Source organism: Eimeria maxima, genomic scaffold (genome assembly GCF_000499605.1).
Source record: "Eimeria maxima Weybridge genomic scaffold, Emw_scaff78, whole genome shotgun sequence".
Lineage (NCBI taxonomy): Eukaryota > Apicomplexa > Conoidasida > Eucoccidiorida > Eimeriidae > Eimeria > Eimeria maxima.
The window spans coordinates 10,542-30,145 of NW_013563979.1; the positions used below are offsets into that span (position 1 = coordinate 10,542).

General features: G+C 52.9%; 2 protein-coding genes across 2 annotated transcripts; one reads left to right on the plus strand and one right to left on the minus strand.

Annotated features, from left to right (window-relative positions):
- EMWEY_00011220 (hypothetical protein, conserved) lies at positions 1–6,501 on the plus strand (the record flags this gene model as incomplete). The annotated part of the gene is made up of 7 exons (XM_013478939.1): positions 1–1,332; positions 1,524–2,758; positions 2,909–3,094; positions 3,214–4,869; positions 5,093–5,399; positions 5,504–6,013; positions 6,241–6,501. 7 exons carry the CDS (start codon positions 1–3, stop codon positions 6,499–6,501), a joined length of 5,487 nt encoding a protein of 1,828 aa, XP_013334393.1.
- Positions 6,502–12,528: 6,027 nt separating this feature from the next.
- Positions 12,529–19,604, minus strand: EMWEY_00011230 (hypothetical protein, conserved; the record flags this gene model as incomplete). The annotated part of the gene is made up of 8 exons (XM_013478940.1): positions 12,529–13,491; positions 13,772–14,068; positions 14,261–14,313; positions 15,538–15,638; positions 16,172–16,749; positions 17,159–17,304; positions 17,872–17,998; positions 18,252–19,604. The coding sequence occupies 8 exons, from the start codon at positions 19,602–19,604 to the stop codon at positions 12,529–12,531; spliced, it is 3,618 nt and encodes a 1,205-aa protein (XP_013334394.1).

Below are 19,604 nucleotides of genomic sequence, written 5' to 3' on the forward strand. Positions count from 1 at the left end.
ATGTCGGCAGCAGCCCTCAACAGCTGCAGCAGCAATAGCTGCAGCAGCAGCAGCAGCAAAAGCAGCAGCAGCAGCAGCAGGAGCGGTTTCCCCAATGGGTTTTCTAAGGAAATAAAACGCAGCAGGCCTGTGCTCTGTCTTGTAGGCATGCGAGCAGCAGGAAAGTCTCTCTTTGCTACTGCAGCAGCAGCAGCAGCAGCGCGTCCCAACTCCAGCAGCAACACCAGCAGCAGCAGCAGCAGCAGTGTTTGTGTTGTTGACTTAGACATATTTATAGAGCGACATTTCTTAGCAGGATTTGCTCAGGTGCATGCAAAAGAAGCAGCCTCAACAGCAGCACCTGCTGCTGCTGCTGAAGCAGCAGCAGCTGCTGCTGCTGGCTTTGCAGTCTGTGGGGAATGTATATGCGGCAGCGAGACATCTTGGCCTCCCTCTTGCTGCATCTGCGCCCCTAAACGCAGCCTTAAACGGTTGCAGCAGCAGCAGCAACAACAACAACAACAACAACAACAACAACAACAGCAACAGCAACAGCAGGCTCAGCAGCAGCAGCAGCAGCAGGCTGGTGGCTTAGCTGTTGAGTGTTGTATCTGTGAAGGTCCCTCAAGGTGTTGCTCTGTGCGTTCTTTTCGTGCTGCGGCCTTCCCCATCCACAGCAGCAGCAGGCAGCAGCAGCTGCTGTTGGAGCAGCTAACAGCTACCTGTGGTGTTGCTGCATTCAGAAGCCTTGAAGCTGCTGCCCTCGCCTTCTGCCTCTACATGGCCGATCCTCTTGCTGCTGCTGCTGCTGCGGCTGCAGCAGCACCTGCTGGCCGTAGCAGGGAGGAAAGCTGCAGCAGCAGCAACAACAGCAGCAGCAGCAACAGCAGCAGCAGCAGCAGCATAGCCTTTCGAGGGTATCTCATTTCGAAGTGCTCAGCGCCTCATCGATGGCACATTCAACCACCTGTAGCCCGCTGTACAAGCAGCAACAGCAGCAGCAACAGCAGCAGCAACAGCAGCAGCAGCAGCAACAGCAGCAGCAGCAACAGCAGCTGCAGCATACTCTCTAGCTGCCCTTATTGCGAGGTAGCTGACTGCTACACTGCAAATATCCAAGATGAGGAGTTGCTGCAACAGTTCGGCTGCATGCCTGCCACCCACCAGCAGCAGCAGCAGCATCAACAGCAGCAACAGGAGCAGGAGCAGCAGCAGCAGCAAGGGAGTCTGCTGCTGCTGTCTTGTGGCGGCGGAACTCTTCATTCCCCTGATGGCCGTTTGCTGCTGCTGGCTGAACAGCAAATTGTTTGGATAAGAACCTCCTTCCAGCAGCAAATCTACAACTTGCTTATGGTCTGCTGCTGCTGCTGCTGCTCAGCCTGCTGTTGCTGCTGCTGCTGAACCTGCTGCTCTTGCTGCTGCTGCTGTGGTGCTGCTCTTGTGCTTGCTGGTGTTGCTGGTGCTGCGGGACAACTGGTTGCCACAGCAGCAACACGTCCTTGTGGGGTTTGCTACTGCTGTTGCTGCTGCTGTTGTTGCTGCAGGCTGGCGAGGGTCCCCTTTCCTTCTCCCCTTGCATCCGGATGCTGCCATTCGCTGAGGAGGAGGAACAGCAGCAGCAGCAACATATGCTGCAGCAGCAACAAATGCAGCAGCAGCAACAGCAACAGCAGCAGCACGATGATGCATGCATTGCATGTATGTTGAAAAAAGCAACGCAGTGTCTTGGTCTTGCTGCTGCAGCAGCAGCTGCTGCTGCTGCTGTACAGTATCAGTGCAGCATCGACGCTGCTGCCCTCGAACTCGCAGCAAATCCTAAGGAGGCCTCCGCATGTGCCGACATGCACAAGCAGCAGCAGCAGCAGCAACAGCAGCAGAGGGGATGGTGCGGTATATGCTCTTCTGCTGCTGCATGCCAGATGCAACGGGTAACCACTTCCCTGGGGGTCCCTTCTCTAGAGCAGCAACAGCAGCAGCAACAGCAGCACCGCCACCACCAAGAGGAGCAGGGGATAGAACCCTTGCATAGGAGCGTCTTGCTGCAGCCAATCTTCATTCTACAGAGTCTTTCGTGCTGCCGAAGAGAGCAGCAGCAACAGCAGCAGCAGCAACGGGAGGCACTTCCGTACTGCGTTCGTCCAACTGCTGCTGTTGTTGCTGCTGCACTTAAACTTGCTGCTGTTTATGCAGCAAGGATGCGGGAGCTTCAGCAGTGCAGCACGAGCTGCCTATACACCCCAGGCATGGGCATGTTCTTTCGTGCTGCTGCAGCATTTGCGGAGGAGCAGAGACACTCTGCTACTGCTGCTGCTGCGGCTGCGGATATCGGCACTAACAGCAGCAGAGCTGCAGCAGCAGCAGCAAACAGAAGCAAAAGCACTAATACTGTAGGGGGGAAGGAGACACAGGCTTCCGCCTTAATATCGCCTACTTTGCTGCTGCTGTTGCGTCAGCCAGCAGCAACCGCAACAACAGCAGCAGCAGCAGCTGATGGAGACTCACCTTCGCGTGTCTCTTTTATAAAGGTGCTTGCTGCAGCAACAAGAGATTATCTGAATTGCTGCGCTGCTGCTGCTGCTGCTGCTTCGATGCGTACGCTGCTGCACAGGGCCCCCCCTCCTCTCCCTGGCAGTTCTTTCTTAATGCTGCCGCGGCAGCTGCTGCTTGCTGCTGCTGGACTCAGCCTGCCACAAGCTGCAGCGCAGCACCAGCAACGGGAGCATGAACAGCGACAGCAGCAACAGATGATACTGCTGCAGCAGGCGAAAGAGGCCCGCGAGTCCGTCATCCTGCTGCTGCTGGTGCTGGGACCGCTCGTGATGTTGCAACTGTTGCTGTAACCGCTGCTGTTGTTGCTGTTATGTTTGGTGTTGTGGCTGCTGTTGCTGCTGCATCCACGCTGCACTGTCTGCGTTGCGGTGTCTTGCAGAGCTTCTCTCTGTGAGGTGCGGGTAGATTTGCTGCTGCAGCGTCTGCAGGAGGAGGCGTACGCAGCAATGCAGCAGCAACAACAGGGGCAGCAGCACCAAGACCAAGAAGCCGTTGCTGCAGCAGCACTCCCTGCTATCGTCTCTGTGTCTGAAGAGGCGTTACTGACAGCCATCGTTAACTGCTCGTAGGCCACATTTGTCGTGGGTATAGGGTTTAGGGTTTATGCTAGGGTTTTGAGTCTACATTCCCGCTTAGGGTTTAGTGTTTAGGGTTTAGGGTTTAGGGTTTTATTGTGTGCTGCAGCGTTCTATTTGGCTGCCCTCTGCTGCTGACCTTCCGTACAGGAGACGAGGGAGGGGTAACAACATCAGCAGCAACGGCAGCAGCAACAACAGCAGCAACTGTGGCAGTATCAAGAGGGCAGGAAAGGATATTCACTCTCACTCCTGCTGCCACTGCTTCCGCTGCTGCAGCTGCTGCTGCTGCCAGAGGCAGCTGCTTCCGCAGCCGAAGGCTCGAGCGCAGGCTGCACAAGGGTGCATCAACACCAGGAGCAGCAGGTGCTGCTGCGGCTGTTGCAGCAGCAGCGGAGGCTGTTGCTGCTGCTGCTGCTGTGGCCCAGATGCTGCTGCAATACTGGGAGAAACAGCTGCTGCTAAGCAGCATTCCTGCTGCCTACATCGACTTGCAGTGTCGCTACTGGCTAGCGCTGCTGAGCTCGCAAGAAAGCCGCACGCACCTGTCTGCAGCTGCTGCTACTGCTGCTGCTGCTTCTCCTGAGGAAGCAAACGGAAATAATGAATCCTTCGAAGGAGCAGCACTGTGGCGGCTGTCCCGTTGGTGGATTGCAACTCTTAGGCCTCCTTCTGCTTATAGGCGCAGCAACAGCAGGAGCAACACCGGCAACCTTGTCCACGCAACAACAGGAGCGGCACCACAGCTGCAGCAGCTTGGGCTTCTCCACTTCCCGAGAAAAGCAGCAGCGCAGCAATTGCTGCTGCCAAAGTGTGACGCGTTTCCCTCTGCTGCTGCTCTAAGGTGCATGGAAACCCACCAACGTGCAGCTGTCAAGCGAGTCACAGCAGCAGCAAAAGCAGCAGCAGCTGCTGCTGCAGCAGCGGCACGGAGACGGCAGACGATTTCAAGGCGTCTTTTCTCTTGTCTTCAGAATGGTAAAGGAGCACCAGAGACAGCAGCAGTTGCAGTAACAGCAGCAGCAACAGAAGCAGAACCAGAGACAGCAGCAAGAGGTAATGCTGCAGTGCCAGCAGCTGCAGCCTGTTGTTTGCTGCAGCAGAAGCAGCAGCAGCAACAGCCGTTGCTGCTGCTGCAGGTGCAACATCTGTGGAAGGGCCTCCGGACTCTCACTGTTGCCTTCCCTGTGTTGCAGTCGGCAGCACGGCTGTTGCGGGCCCTTTCTCCAGCAGCTGCTCCATTAGCAGCAGAACCAGCAGCAACAACAGCTGAATCAGCAGCAGCACAAGAACTGCCAGCAGCAGCTGGAGTCGCAGCAGCAGCTGCAGCAGCAGAAGTGAAGAAGGTCATTGAAGCGCTGCTAGATCTTAAAGAAGCCTTACTCACGCTGCTGGAGAAACCCAGATCCGCAGCAGCAGCAGCTGCTGCTGCTGCTGCTGCTTCTGACGGAATCCCCGCAGATCCCTCAGCAGCCGCAGATGCTGCTGAGGGATCTGCGGGGATTCCGTCTATGGATTGCCGCTTTTCAAGGGGGGCATCTGCCGTTGCCGTTGCTGCTGTTGCTTCTGCTGCTGCAGCTGCTGCAGTCCAGCGGCTGCGCGTGCTGCTGCAGCGCATTGCTGCTGCTGCAGTGCAACGAGCAGAGAACAGCAAGACACGGGTTATTGGATCTGTGCATCAGCTACAACAACGGCAGTTGCTGCTGCTGCTGCAGCAGAAGCCGCCGCTTCCTCTACGGGAAAAAGCTATCAGGCACTTCTTTATGTATGATTGTTGCTGCTGTTGCTGCTTCCAAAGCCTACTGTTGTTGCTGCTGCTGCTGCCTTTGCTGTTAATGCCCTGCTGTTGTTGCAGCAACTGGTGCTGCATTTACAGCCGCTGTTGTGTTCGGCGTTGCTGCAGCTTGTGTTTTTCCTTTCTGCATTTGCATGTCTCATGTTTCTACTGCTGCTGCAACTGTTTCGCATGGCTGCTGCTGCTGCTGCAGGGAGTCTGCTGTCTTCTTCTCGTGGCGGTTTGTCTCCGTCTCTAAGCTCGTCTTGCTGCCAGCCGGCTGCACTAGCAGCAGAACGAGCAGCCCCACCAACGGCGACAGCAGCAGCAACAGCAACAGCAACAATACCAGCAGCAAGGAGAGGCAGCAGCAGCAAGTGCTGGCGCTGTCGGAAGTGTCTGCTGCACTGCAGCAGCTCCTCCAGAAGCAGATCATTTTTGTAATTGGGGGAGAGGAGTGTCGCCTCTCTCGTGTCTCCTGTTGCTTCTTGTCTCCTTGCTGCAATACCACAGGCCCTGGGGTGAGTCTGCTGCATCGTGACACCCAGCAGTACCTACATTCGCGGGTTTAGGGTTTAGGGTTTAGGGTTTATAAGCTCATGTTTGAGGCAGCGGTGTTGTTCAGGTGTATGGGCAGCTACCGAAGCCGCTGCTGCTGCAGATGAAGCGTTTGCTGCAGCAGCCCTGTCGCGGTGTTTTCCTGTTGGGCTACCCGACAACTCAGTCCCCCACACCTTACCTTTACTCCCGCTTACTGCAGCAGCAGCAACAGCAGCAGCACGTCTACACCCACTTCTTCCCCCCCCTTGATGAACAGAAGCGGTACCTTGGCCTACAGCAGCTGCTGCGGCAACTGCAGCAGCAGCAGCAGGAGCAAGAAGTTCAGCAACAAGAGCAGCAACAACATGTGCAGCAAGCACAGCACGGACAGCTGCAGCTGCTGCTGCTGATGCTGCGGCAGCAGCAGCTGAAGCAGGAGATGCAGCAGCTGGAAGCGGAGTTCGCTCTATGGGTGCAGCAGCTGCTACAGCGCGACCGCTGTTTGCTAGGAGGCGCCTCTGTAACCATTCCTTTTAAAGAGATGGCCACTGGTTATGTGGATGTTGTCCACTGGTCCGCCAAGGCAGTAGGCGCGGTAAGGAGAAACTGCATGCACGCGGGCTACTGCTTGCTGCTGCTGTTTCTGTTGTTCCAGGCAGGCTCGTCTTGACTACTCTTGTTGCTGCTGCTGTTGCTGCTGCTGCTGCATGCGCCTCCCATCATTTGTGTCCGTGGCAACAGATAAGTGGTATATTTTCTTTTTATTTATTATAAATAAATACTTTTCCCCTTCTTCGCTTTTTTTCCTTTTTTCTCGTTTAGGTCAACACTCTCTTCTGGAACTCCTCGGGGGATCTCGTCGGCGCCAACACTGACGCATTTGCAATCAAAGAGGCATTACAAAGGAATAAACAGGTGTGCCCCAGCACTAGAAGCAGCAGAAGCAGCAGCAGTAGCAGCAGCAGTAGCAGCAGCAGTAGCAGCAGCAGTAGCAGTAGTACTAGCTCCAGCAGCAGTAGCCGTAGCAGCAGCAGCAACAGCCACACACAAGAAGCAGAACACATGGAACACGCAGCACCGTAAGCAGGCGCAAGCAACAACAAGCAGCAACAAGCAGCAAGGAAGAGCAGAAGCAGCAACAAGAGCAGCAGCAACACAATTGTTACAGCTGCTGCCCACTTCCGTCTCTATCTTGCTGCGTTTACTTCTTAATATAATTAGCACAAATCTTTTCGTATTAAACAAACATATTTGCTACATATTTGCTTCTATTGGGCAGGCTTACCAGCTGCTGCTCCTTCAGGTGTATGATGTGCATCTCCTGCTGCTGCTGTTGCTGGTGGTGCTGCTGGTTATTCCGCTGCAGCCAAAGGATGTCTGCTGCATTCTACTGCTGGGCGCGGGGGGGACCGCTAGGGCTGCTCTTGCTGCCATCTCCCAGTGGCGCAGCAGCAGCAGCAGCAGTTCTTGCAACAACTGCAGCAGCAGCAGCAGTATGGCAAATACCAGCTGCAGTAGCCCTCGCTGCTGCTGCACCGATAGCAGCAGCAGCACTGAGGCAAAAAGCAGCAATAACAGTAACAGCAGCAGCAGTAGGTGTTGCTGCCGCAACAATAATGTACGGATTTTAATATTAAATAGAACATTTACAAGAGCAGCAAAACTTGCAGAAGAGTTCATGGCGGAGGCCGTCGCCTCTCCTGAAGCACTGCAGGAGTGCCACATCGATGTCATCGTAAACCCTAAACCCTAAACCCGAATGCCTAAACCCTAATGTCAATCCCTTAGCAATCGAAACATTTTCTCCGTTATTTTCCTTTCTTGTCACAGGGAGTTGCATATATTTTTGTGCTTTTATGTATATTTACATCCATATGTATATTTATATTTATATTTTCGTTTACATTGTTATTCTTTTTATTTTTTTAATGTATCGATTATTATCTGTTGCTGTACATATTTACATTCATATACGTTAGTAATTGTACATATATATAACTATGCATATAATGTATATGCATATATATTATATGCATAGTTATAGTTATCTGCATGCAGTTTTTCGTGAATGTGGGTATGTTGTCATCTGGCAGATAAATGTTCGTCCATCTTCCTCTCCTCTTCCATCTTTTCCTTCTTTGTTTGCTCGCCGTCCCCTCCTAATAGAATTGGCTTATGCCCCTCCCTCCACTCCTCTACTAAGAACGGTCAGCCCCTGCTGCTGCGGCGGCGGCGGAAGTAGCAGCTGCTGCCGCTGCTGGTGGAGATTGCAGGTTCTTACCGTCTGCATATATCGTAGTGTTCCTTTCGCCACTTTAATTTGCACAAAGAATTTATTCTTGTTAAACCTCTTCTTGTCCCCCTATTTACATGCATATTAAGGCCCTTCTGGCATTTGTAATTGCGGTTACATCCACTGCAGCAAACCTCGACACCGGAAGCAGCGCAAGCAGCAGCAGCAGCAGCAAGGCTTGCAGCAGAGTCCATTGGGGCGTGCTTCTTTGTTCCCCGATGTTTCGTAGGTGCAATTGGTTGTTAGTGATGTGCTCATTTTACTTTACAGATGTCTATAACAACGCATGTTGTATATTTTGCATGCTCTTGCTGCTGCTGCGTTTGTTGCTGCATTGGCTGCAGGGGGCAGCAAGCTGCTGCCGGGGGGTGTCTGGCTTGGAGTTGTTTTTCTATCAAGGGAGCATGCAGAGTCGGTTGGTACTATTGGGGCTTGGATTTCTTCTTCGTCTGCTTGCAGAGGACTTGTGCAACTTTTTGCAGGATTACCCCTATTGGCATTCCTTTGTAAAAGAGTTGCTCCTTAATACTCAAGAGGCAAAGCTAGGAGACAGCAAACAAGCGACGGCGGCTGCAGCAGACGACACTTGCTGCATTGTGAGGAAAGAGGACTTAAGGCCCCAGTAGCCATTTCTTTCTTTCCTTTTTCTCTGCGAATCCACTAACTGCATTTCTTTTTAAACCCTACATCCCAAACCCTAAAGCCCAAAAAAACCCTGACACGCAGGTTGTTCCTTGTTGTGCCTTTTTGTCTCTGCATGCAGCAGCCAGGCCACTGGGGCCCTTCACCACCAGGATGGAGCACCGCTTGGGCCTTAGCAGTCCCTTTAGTCCTCAATCTTTATGAGACGATATTTGGCGAGTTGCCGCCTGTTGAACTCAAGGATCTTCTCTAACATACATATACTCATTTATTTATATATTTACGTGTATGCTCTACCATTTTTACACTTCTATGTATATGTGTTTATAGCACAACAGTATGTTCTGTGCATGCATAGACAGATAAATAGAGGCAGACACATTCAATGTAGGAGGGAGACATATAGAGAGAGCTGCAGACAGGCAGCATATCTGCCAGATAGTGAGACACAGCGACAGATAGCAAAGGATGCACATAGGGAGACACAGCGACAGAGAGGAAGGGATGCACAAGCTGCACGCAACGGGCGTGCATTGTATGCACATAATGAGACACAGCGACAGAGGGGAAAGGATGCACAGGCTGCATGCAACAGGCGTGCATTCTACCCATTAGGCACTGTCGTGAAGCTGGAAAAAAGCAATATTCTGAGGCCTCTTTAACTGTATACTCCTTCAGAAACGTTCATGCATGCACCGTCAACGCATGAATCCTTCTGAAGGATAAAGGCATGCATGCCTGCATGCATCCGGTGGGGATGCCAGCAGGCAGAAAATTCCCCGCATGTTTCTCCATTTTATTCTTACTATTTACTCAAACACTCTGCTTCTATACCTCTGCGGTGTATGTGACTCCTTAAATCCTTCAAACTATCTAATCCCCACTTAAGCCATCTAAAACCTAAGCACCGGCAACCACCCGTCGTTCCTTCTGGACGATGGCCACTCATCCCTTCCCTCATATCCTTCCTCACCTATTGTCTGCTCTACATATTGTCTGCGATATATAATATACATACCTCTGCAGAACTCGTGTTTCTGTAAGCAAACTCTGTGCATGCATACGAATGAGTATGCATGAATACGTTCATGTATGCAAAAAAAGTGCATACATGCAAAATCGCATGCAGAAGCGCCACATTGAATTCAATGGGCCTGAGAAGCAAACATAACTGCACTTATAAGAAGAAACACTCCCCTCAGCGGAGAAGAGGTGAAAGAAAACGCGAATGCACACACATGCATGCATCCCTCTGTACGACAGGGAACACGCAAGTAACAATGCATGCATGTTTCCCAAGCTCTTAATGGGCAATGCATATATGAACATGCATTGATAACTCTGAAGAGAGAATGTATGCCTCCACGCATGCATTGTAAACTCCCAATGAAAATTCATGCATATATCCATGCATGCTTACGTGTACTGCAATCCTTGAACGACAATGCATGCCTGCACGCATGCATTGGAAACTCCCAATGGTACTGCATTCGTGCATGCACACATGCACATACTGCAATCTTCCAATGAGAATGCGTGCCCGCACGCATGCACTGCAGACTCCCAATCGTGATGCATGCATGCAGGCATGCATATACATGCATATACTGCAATCTTTGAACGATAATGCATTCCCGCAACCATGTATTGCACTCCCAATGGCAATGCATACATGCATGCAACCACATGCTTGCTCGCATACACTGCTGGAGTCAAATGCTTGAACGACAATGCATGCCTGCACGTATGCATTGCAAACTCCCAATGGTACTGCATACATGCACTTACGAATGCACGTACTGCAATCTTCCAATGACAATGCACACCCACACGCACGGCCGCATTGCAAATACCCAGTGGCAATGCATGCTTATATGCATGCGCATGCATGCATATACTGCAACCTTTGAACATGCTTGCACTCACGCATTGCATACCCCCTTGGCATGCATGCATTCCATGCCAGCACATAATGCAATCTTTGAACGGCAATGCATGACTGCACGCATGCACTGCAAACTCCCAATGGCGATGCATGCATGCACGCTGATGCATGCATACATACATTGCAATCTTAGGACGATAATGCACGGCTGCATGCACGTACTGCAAGCTTCCAATGCCCATGCTTGCACCCATGCATATGCGCGTATGCATGCCTGAAGATGCATGCATTCATGCATGTATTGCAATCTTTGAACGACAATGCATGCCCTCACGCACGCAATTGCAAACTCCCAATGGTAATGCACGCATGCATCCGTATGCATGCATGCACATACTGCAATGTCTGAACGACAATGCACAACCCCACGCAAGCATTGCAAACTCCCAATGGTAATGCATGCATGCATGCCTATGCATGTATGCATATATTGCAATCCTTGAACAATGCATGGATGCACTGCAAACTAGCTATGGCTATAGATGCATGCATGAGTGCACGCAATGAACGACAATAAATACCCGCACGCATGCATTGCAATCCCCCAATGGATATGCCTGCATGTATGCATGTCTCAACGATGCGTGCAATGCACACTCCCCCGCATGCATGTATTGCTAAATCTGAACCAGAGTGCAGGCACGCAGGAATGCACTGCAAACTCCCAGTGTCTGTGTGTGCACTGCAAACACTGAACGGCATGCGTGCGCGCATGCACGCACTGCAAAAGCCGAACAGAAATGCAAACATGCATGCACGCACTGCAAAAGCTGGACGACAATGTTTGCATTGTCGTCCAGCTTGCAAAGTTTGCAGTACATGCGTGCACGCATGCATGTACTGCACACTTTGCAAGCACGCAGTTAAAACTGCATTATAGTTCATGCCTACATGTATGCATGCATGTATTGCAAACTCTGGACGGCAATGCAAGTAACCATGCAGGCATGCATTTCAAACTCTGGACGACAATGCAAGCAAAACTGCATGCATGCATTGCAAACTCTGAACGACAATGGATCCACCAGCGCATGCATGCAGTGCAAAATGTGGGCGACATTAGAAACATGCGTGCATGCATGTGCATTCCCTGGATTCTCTGAACGACAATGCATCCACGAGCGCAAGCACTGTATACTCTGCAGTGCAATGCGTGGATGCATCCAAGCATTGCATGCCTGCATTTGTTCACGCATGAATTCCCGAATCTGAATAGCTGCGCCAAGACCGCCCTATCGTCAGTAATCATCTCTATACACTGCCTGATGAACTGATGATCTGAAGGAAAACAAACGCGAATTGTAATAATAAAAAAAAAATCCAGGACGCATACACTCGACGTCCCTCTTGCGAATGCTGCAAATGCATGCATGCTGCTTAGAAAAAACTGCTCCAGAAAATCATTTGAAGACCAGCAGATCCCTATGCTTACATCACCCCAGTGGTGTTCTGCCGCTGCTGCTGCTGCTCCCGCTGCAGCTTCTTCTGTATAGCTGCTGCAGTTGCTTGTCCACCAACACTCCTCTTTTCTGCCATCTTCTATGGGCCAGATCTCCACCCTGCTGCTCCTCAAGAGCCATTGCTTCTACATGGTCAGACATTCCACTTGCTCTTGCTGCGATGTTGCAGCACCTGCTCGACCTGCGGCTCTTGAACACCGTGTTTCTTCTGCAGCACCTCATCCTCCACCTGCTCGTTCTGCTGGGTTGTAGCCGCCTGCTCCTCTGCCTGTTGTCGCTGGTGTGTTGCAGCGCATGCTTCACATGATCTTCCAGCTGCAGCACCTACTCCTCGATTTGCCCTTGCTACTGCAGTAGCACCTGCTCAAGCTGCTGCACGTGAGCAGCATGTGCAGCACCTGCTCCAGCTGCCGTCGCTGCTGGGTTACAGTAGCCACTGCACCAGCAGCTCCTGAAGAGCCCTTTACCATCCCGGTCTTCCACCTGCTCGTGCTGCTGTGTTGCAGCGCCTGTTCCATCTGCTGCTCCTAAACAGCATGCTGCAGCTACAGCACCTGCTCCACCTGCTGTCTGTAACCAACGCATACTGCTGCTCCAACACCTGACGACCATCGCTGCTCCTGCACAGCGTGGTGCTGCTGTGTCTCCTGGTGTTCAAGATGTTCTGCTGCTGCTCCACCCGCTGCTCTTTTCTCGGGTTCAGTGACGAGATCGGCAGAATACTGCTGTAGGTCTTGCTGTTGTTAGAGTTGATACAGCAGCGGTGATGACTATCCATAGAGGGGGCTTGCATTGCCAAGAGTAAGAATGGGCTTCTCATTCTCTTCATCCGAGTTGTGTTTGCCGCACGCGCTGTAGGCTTGTTCGAAGAGGGGGTCGGAAATGGCGCCGAAGGCAAATTCTCCTCCAAAGCGTTCAATTTCAGAGAGCAGAGGATAACGAGGGAAGGCACGAGGGTCCCGCCTAGCGACGTCATGCAGCTGCTCCAGCAGAGCAGCAATCGAGCACACGTCAATACCCCCCGGGACCTCCTGCTGCTCAACGAATGGCCAGAAGATGTGCAGGTAGGGTATTACATCCCCCCAGCAGCGATGTGGCTTACGCCGCTGCTGCTGCTCTTGTTGGGCCTCCTCTGTTGCAGTCGCATCACTCAAGTCGCCACCGTTTTCTGAAAGAGAGCTAAGAGGCAACTCGTAGGCAGGCGTAGGAGAAGGCGGCCGCTTTGTGGGGGCCCCATTGTGCGGGCCCCAAACTGCCGCATGTACCACCTTCTCCCTGTGGTGACGTACCGCCACCCAGCGTCTCCATTTGTCTTCCTTTGAAAACGACAGCCTCTTCAAGATGGCAGTCTGCAGGCTGTCGAGGCATATCAACAGCGCAGTGCGCAGCATCATACGTGTCTGCAGCGGAAGGCACTGCAGGCAGAATCCCAAATCACTACACTGCAGCGCCACCACACACTCTCCACAGACAGCAGCGTATGCGCATTTGCAACTAGTGGCCACATCGCTCGCCGACCTGCTTCCTCTCCTGCTGCTACTGCTGCTGCTGTGGCCCGCCTGTGCGTAGTGGCGACCCCCTTCCATCAAAGCCCACTCCACAGGAGATACACCACCGCCTAACTGGGGGCCTCCCGTCTCCTCACACGACAAGCCCTCTTCGTTGGGTGTCCCATGCAGCCTCCTCCGTTTGCCCACGGCAAGACGGCGCGAACGACGACGCGGGCTTCGCCCCTGAAAACACCAAGAAGCGCACGCATACACTTCTTATGGGAGGCTTTGGAGCCTTAGCAGTTTTCAGAAAGGGCGTCTGACTGCAGCGTGTTCTACACCCCACAGGCATCACAACGTATGAAAGACAGTTCAGCGTTCCCCTCTCTGCATGCACTCTGCATGCTCGTCTGCATTCAGTTTAGCCCACGAAGCGGTGCAGACTCTCTCAGCTGTCTTAAGCATCTCCTCAGTCTCCAAGCTGTTCAGTGTCTGAGGGGTGATGTGGTGTCGCAGTTCCTACGGTGATAAGGGCGTCAAGTATGTCTCCGTCTTCCACGAAGTCGCTCCGTTCCACAGAAGAAGCCGGCACAAACCCTCTCTCCAGCTCCGCATGCACAAGCGCAGACAAAGAACCACCGCTTCCTCGCCCTGCACCAAGTGCCACAAGACCCCCTTGCTGCTCAGCGGGGGAACCCATCTCGTTAGGGACAGGACCCCGCAGTGCCTGCACCCGCTTGCGAAACACAGCGTCCTGATTCGCTGAAGTGTCCGCATGCAGTAGCGCGCGGCTGCCGCTGCTGCCGTCCCCGACCAACACCTGTACGTAACGGCAGCAGTAAACGCAGCAACAGAAAACAAAACAGCAACTGTACTCTTCAACGGGAAGCAATCCCTTCAACCATCCTAGCGTGCACCGACCCTACACCCTAGACCCTTGAACCCATAGAGGCGCACTGTTGCGCAAGCCTACACAGTGAACCCAACGCAGACCAACCTGTGAGGTTCCCACCGATTTTAGCACCTCCTCCTCCCGTCCTGTCCGCGTTGGAGTTCGAATGCCATCTTCTGTGCGCCCATACAAAACCAGAGACTTCAACCCTAAACCCCAACTTCCACGCAGCATACACTCCCAAGTGAACAGGCAGACGAGGAAACGAAGCAGCCACATCCAAAAAGTCTCATCTCTTCAGTATTACATCAAGCGGTTCACGGCCAAAACCCGTGTACATGACTGCTGTTAAAAACTCGGCTATCGAGATAAAGGGGATCCAGTCTAGAGGCTTGATCCTCAGCCCCAAAAGCCCACCCCACAGGCATACATACTAGTATCTGCATGCATACATACAGGTCCATATATTTGTACATCAATACACTATATATGTGCAGATATATACCTCCAGGGTTGCGCCACGTTGTAAATGCCTCTCTGGGCAGGTCGAGGGCGGCCGAACAGTCCTGTAGAAGAAAAGACACATACGAGGTGCCTGCGCGTATCGGTCCCCAACTTATTATGAGCAACTGCTTAGAGGAATCAAGATGCATCCCCACATAAATGCATGCATGCAAGTTCCTCGGGTGTTTGTGCATTGTGCCATAAACCCTAAGTCTTTGACCACAGAAGAATGCTGCGGCAAGAAGGCATATGTCGATACACTGTTCATGTGACGTAGGGTGAAAACAAGCACGACAGCAAAGGATGCGTTGCGTTATTGGAGGGGAAGCCGAATATAATAACGGAAAATTGGGAGGGGCCCAAGGAGGCAGCTATTCACACATGGAATACAACGCATGCATGGGGATCACGTTGCCGGCCAAGCGACGATCTGCCCCAAATACGCCACCGGAAAACAAATAAGAACATAGCCGAAGGGAAACAGCGTAACAAACCAGCAGAATGGGTCGGGACCCTTCAACCGGCTTGATGACGTGCGACGAGCAGAAGCGGAGGCCTGCAACGAACAAAAGGGGATAGACATAATATAGTATGCGTGAGGTGAGCATATAGATAGATACACAGGGTGGAGAAACGCTGGAACGCAGGACTCAAGGACTCCAAGATAATCGAGCAACAGCAAACAACCGACAAGGCGCCAACAGCAACACGTATACAACCCAACAACAACGGGCAGAAACAGGTAGCATACAACAAACAATAGGAGAGAACAAACGACCAACAACAAGCAACTAACGACGGAAAACAATGAACAACTACAGAGAGCAAACAACCAACAACAACCAAGCAGCATTATCTGGCAGTCAGAGCCTCATCAATGAACTGCAACGCACAAGCCTCGTATGCCTTGAACACACAGCCATCATACATCCTGGCAGTGAAGGTTTTTGCCCTCTTCGCGCCCGTCGCTTTATCTCGAAAGAGAGCAAACCACCTGTTAAAACGCAGAAAAAGCAGAGAAATGCACGCCAATTGAAGGATACCGCTATCCACCAACATCATCAACGAAAAACCGAAACGTCAACTTCAAGACCCTCACGCGGGAAAACATTCTGCTCGTGTCGCCTATGTGCATGTGGGGTTGGATACGTCTCTCTACTGTCTCCTTCAATCCCTCTCACTACTACTCTGATCCCTCCTCTGCACTTCTGCCCGTCTGCTTCGATCTCAGGTATGTGCTAGCGTCGAACGCAGACGGGAGGCCGACGGCGTTTGTTTCTGCGTCACCTCTTCTGCCTCATTGTGCCCCGCCATCCGCGTGCTTCCTACGATCTCTAAAGCTCAAAATCTAATCTACCGTAAACATGCAAATATACACCTAATTGCCATCGTGTGCCTCTGCGAGTATTTCTATATATATCTACGCATGCATCGTATGCTCATATACACTGGGAAACGTCCTAAAATACTTATGTACATGCATATGCATATTATTATATATACTATATATATGGTGTCAATGCGGACCTGAAGGTGGACTTGTCGAATCGAATCCCCGGAGGGAAGGGCGCGAGGGCTTCAGCCAGCCTAATTGCATCTCTTGGGGTCCTCTCGGGGTTGACGGGAGCGCTGATGCCGAGCGTCTCAAGTTTAAAGAGGCTGAGGCGATGTAGAGCTTCTGCTACACATGGGCACTGAACTGTTCCCCCACGGTTCCCCCCTTGTGCGCCTGGTCCACCACCACCACCAACAGCAGCAGCAGCAGAGCCTCCTGATCCTGAAGCTGCAGCCGATGCCGCCGACTGTGACGGAGGAGGCGCTAGAACTGCCGGCACAGTAGCAGTGCCCTCCTCTCCACTCCTTCCGCTTGAAACCGTCAGAGGCGACAGGGACTCAGAGACTCCTGCTCCCACATCTCCAATTCCATCAGCTTCTTCTGGCTCCAAACCCTGCTGTTGCCCGATCTGCTCGTGGTCATGCCGATGGCGTGGTGCTGCACTTCCCCCAGAAGCACCACCGTCCCTTTCCGCTCCAATCACGTCGGTCGTCAGCTCTTGAAGCAGCAAATCCAGAAGAGATATCCGCCTCTCTACCTCCGACGATACCTAAACAAAAATGCCCGCGCATGGAGTAATATGTATGCGTGCACTCCTACGCTGGTGTGTGCAAATGCGTGTGTAAGTCCATCCCTAAGACGCCAGTCACAAGCCAAGAGGGGCTAAACATTCCAAAGCACCCGAAGGAAGAGTACTCCCCCCCGGGGAACCTGCACCGTCGAGCACCACTAATACGTTTCCAATTCCTCCAATTGAAACCCCGGCTATACTGTCAATCTAACCTGCCGCAGCACGTAACTCGTCCGACGATCCAAATCATCTGCACATGGTTGCTAGGACAACTGCATACTGCATACTGTCGCATTTGTTATTGCTAAGATATCCTGCATTCTGCAGGGGTCAACTAAGACAGTGAATGTGGCCCCGCTTGCCCCCTCTTCCATATGCGACCATTTACCTGTGGCCGTCGTCTCGCCTTCTGCCCTCTGCCCCTCTGGCCTGTAGAGACACCTGCACCCTCCGACTGCAGCCCCCCATTTGCAGCCAGCAGTCCAGAGGGCCCCTGCTCATTAACGCCAGAAGTAGAACCGTCTGACGGCTTCTCTGAGAATTCGCGAGCACCACAAAACACAAAGAGCCTCCGTGCCTCCAATGCACGTGGTATAGTATAAATGCGGCCAAGGACCAGCGAGCCTACAGGCATGTAATTCACTAATAAACAAACGAAGCGTCCCCGATATGGAGCCTCAGCATAACCCTTGGGTCAGCCTTTGGTCGAACCCGTATTATACCATGCAGAGCGATTCGACGTATCCCCAAACCGTTGACCGATGCCACACTACACAGCGCCAGTCTAGTAAGCAGAAAGAAGCAGCCACGTGAAAGGAAGTCCACGCGCGCACCGCTGGACAGATATGGAGTGGAGTAGGTAGGTAGAAAAGCATATGCATACAAGTAAACGACGACGGAAGAGAAACAAGGTATGCACACAGCGGTACGCGCAAAACTCCCGAGACGAAAACCGATTGAGGAAGCAAGGCATCCCATGATAGAAAAGACACCTAGACTCAAGCCCCAACGTACGACCACTACCACCTAACTAAACGACTCAAAACGCTCCTCCATCAATACCCATGAATCCCTCTCCGAAGCAATGCATTTGTATCTCACCTCCAGAGGACCCCTTCGGCGTTAGGAGATGATCCCTCCTCGTCTGCACTGCCAACTCGTAGCCTCTATCGAATCCGAACTTGTGGACGGGGAAGTACAACTTCTTGGTGCCGCTCTTCTTAGCCACCTGTATTAACACGCACCGGCAAGCTCGGCTCAAAGACGAGTGACCTACAAACCTAAAACCCTAGATGGTTAGCGTAGACCCTAACTCCCTGCTGTGCCGCCTGCTCGTGGCTGCGCAAGGAAATAAACCCACAAGGGATGGGTACACAGTAGCCGCCGCACCGAATATTGTGAACCTCTAAACCCCTCGATGCCCTAAGGGCCGACGTAGCCCCTATACCCCAGATCACAGCACCTCCTACACGAAACTATACCCCATACGAAGATACGTCTCCGAGGCATTCTGCACTCTTGTCCCCAGCGAATACGACCGCATGTCTCCAAAGAATACAACCGGAACCTACCCATCGTCTGAAGAACCTGTCGAAACAAACCCCCTCCACCTTCGGCTTCTGCTTCGCTGCCTTAAGCAACTGGATTGTTGTGTAGTCTCCATTCTGCAGCAGCTGCACCTGATCCCCGCCTGCATCTGGTGCAGCCGCAGCAGAAGTTGCTGTTGCCGAGCCAGTTGTGCTGCAGCTGGTGCTGTTGCCGCTAACGGCCTCTGCCTCTTGGGCACTCCCGCTGCCGGCGTGTTGTGGCGCTGCGCTGTTCAGCTCGCTGCTGTTGGGAGACCCGCTGCTGCTGTTGCTCCCGCAGCTGGTAGCGATGGTGCCGTTTGTGGAACCGGCGTTTGCAGCGTTCGCAATGCCAATGCTGCTCTGCAGCAGCTGCTGCTGCAACTGCTGTTGCAGTTGCCGGTGTAGCTGCTGCTGTAGTTGCTGCTGCTGCTGAAGCTGCTGCAGCAGCTGCTGCTGCTGCTGAAGCTGATGCAGCTGCTGCTGCTGCTGCTGAAGCTGTTGCAGCTGCTGCTGCTGCTGTTGCTGCTGCCGCTGATGCTGTTGCTGCTGCTCCTGCTGCGGTTGCTGCTGCAGTTGCTGCTGCTGCTGCTGCTGTGCCTCCAGCTGCAACCGTCTGTGCAAAAGGGAAAGCACAAGCTGCTGCTGCTGCTGAATCCTCTCCAACTCTTTCGCATTGATGGCTACCCCTTGGAAAGGGCTCGGGCGCTCCTGCAGCCGCTGCTGCAGCAGCAGGACCTGCTGCTGCTGTTGCTGCAATTCCTCCTCCTGCTGGCTCTGTTGCTGCTGCTCCTGCCTGTTCCCTTGCCGGTAGCCCTGGTTGCCGCATCGCGCTGCGAGCTGCTGCTGCTGCTGCTGCTGCTGGTGCTGCTGCTGGTGCTGCTGTTGCTGCTGCTGCTGCCGTTGTGGTAGCTGGTGCCGTTGTGGTAGCTGGTGCCGTTGTGGTTGCTGGTGCCGCTGCTGCTCCTGTTGCTGCCTCTGCCTCCCCTGAGAAAGCAACAGGCTTTCCCTGATTGACACGAGGGCATCCTTAACGGTTGCCAGCTGTTGCTGCTGCTGAAGCTGTTGCTGTTGATGCAGCTGGAGATGTTGTTGCTGCAGTTGTTGCTGCAGTTGCTGCTGAAGCTGCTGCTGCAGTTGCTGCTGCAGTTGCTGCTGAAGCTGCTGCCCGGCCGGGGAGGAGTCTACCAATTCGCGGTTGGGAACCGAGTTCCGGTGCACCATCAGAGAGGCGAGAGCTTCTTGGAGGGGTCTACCGCCCCCCTCCAT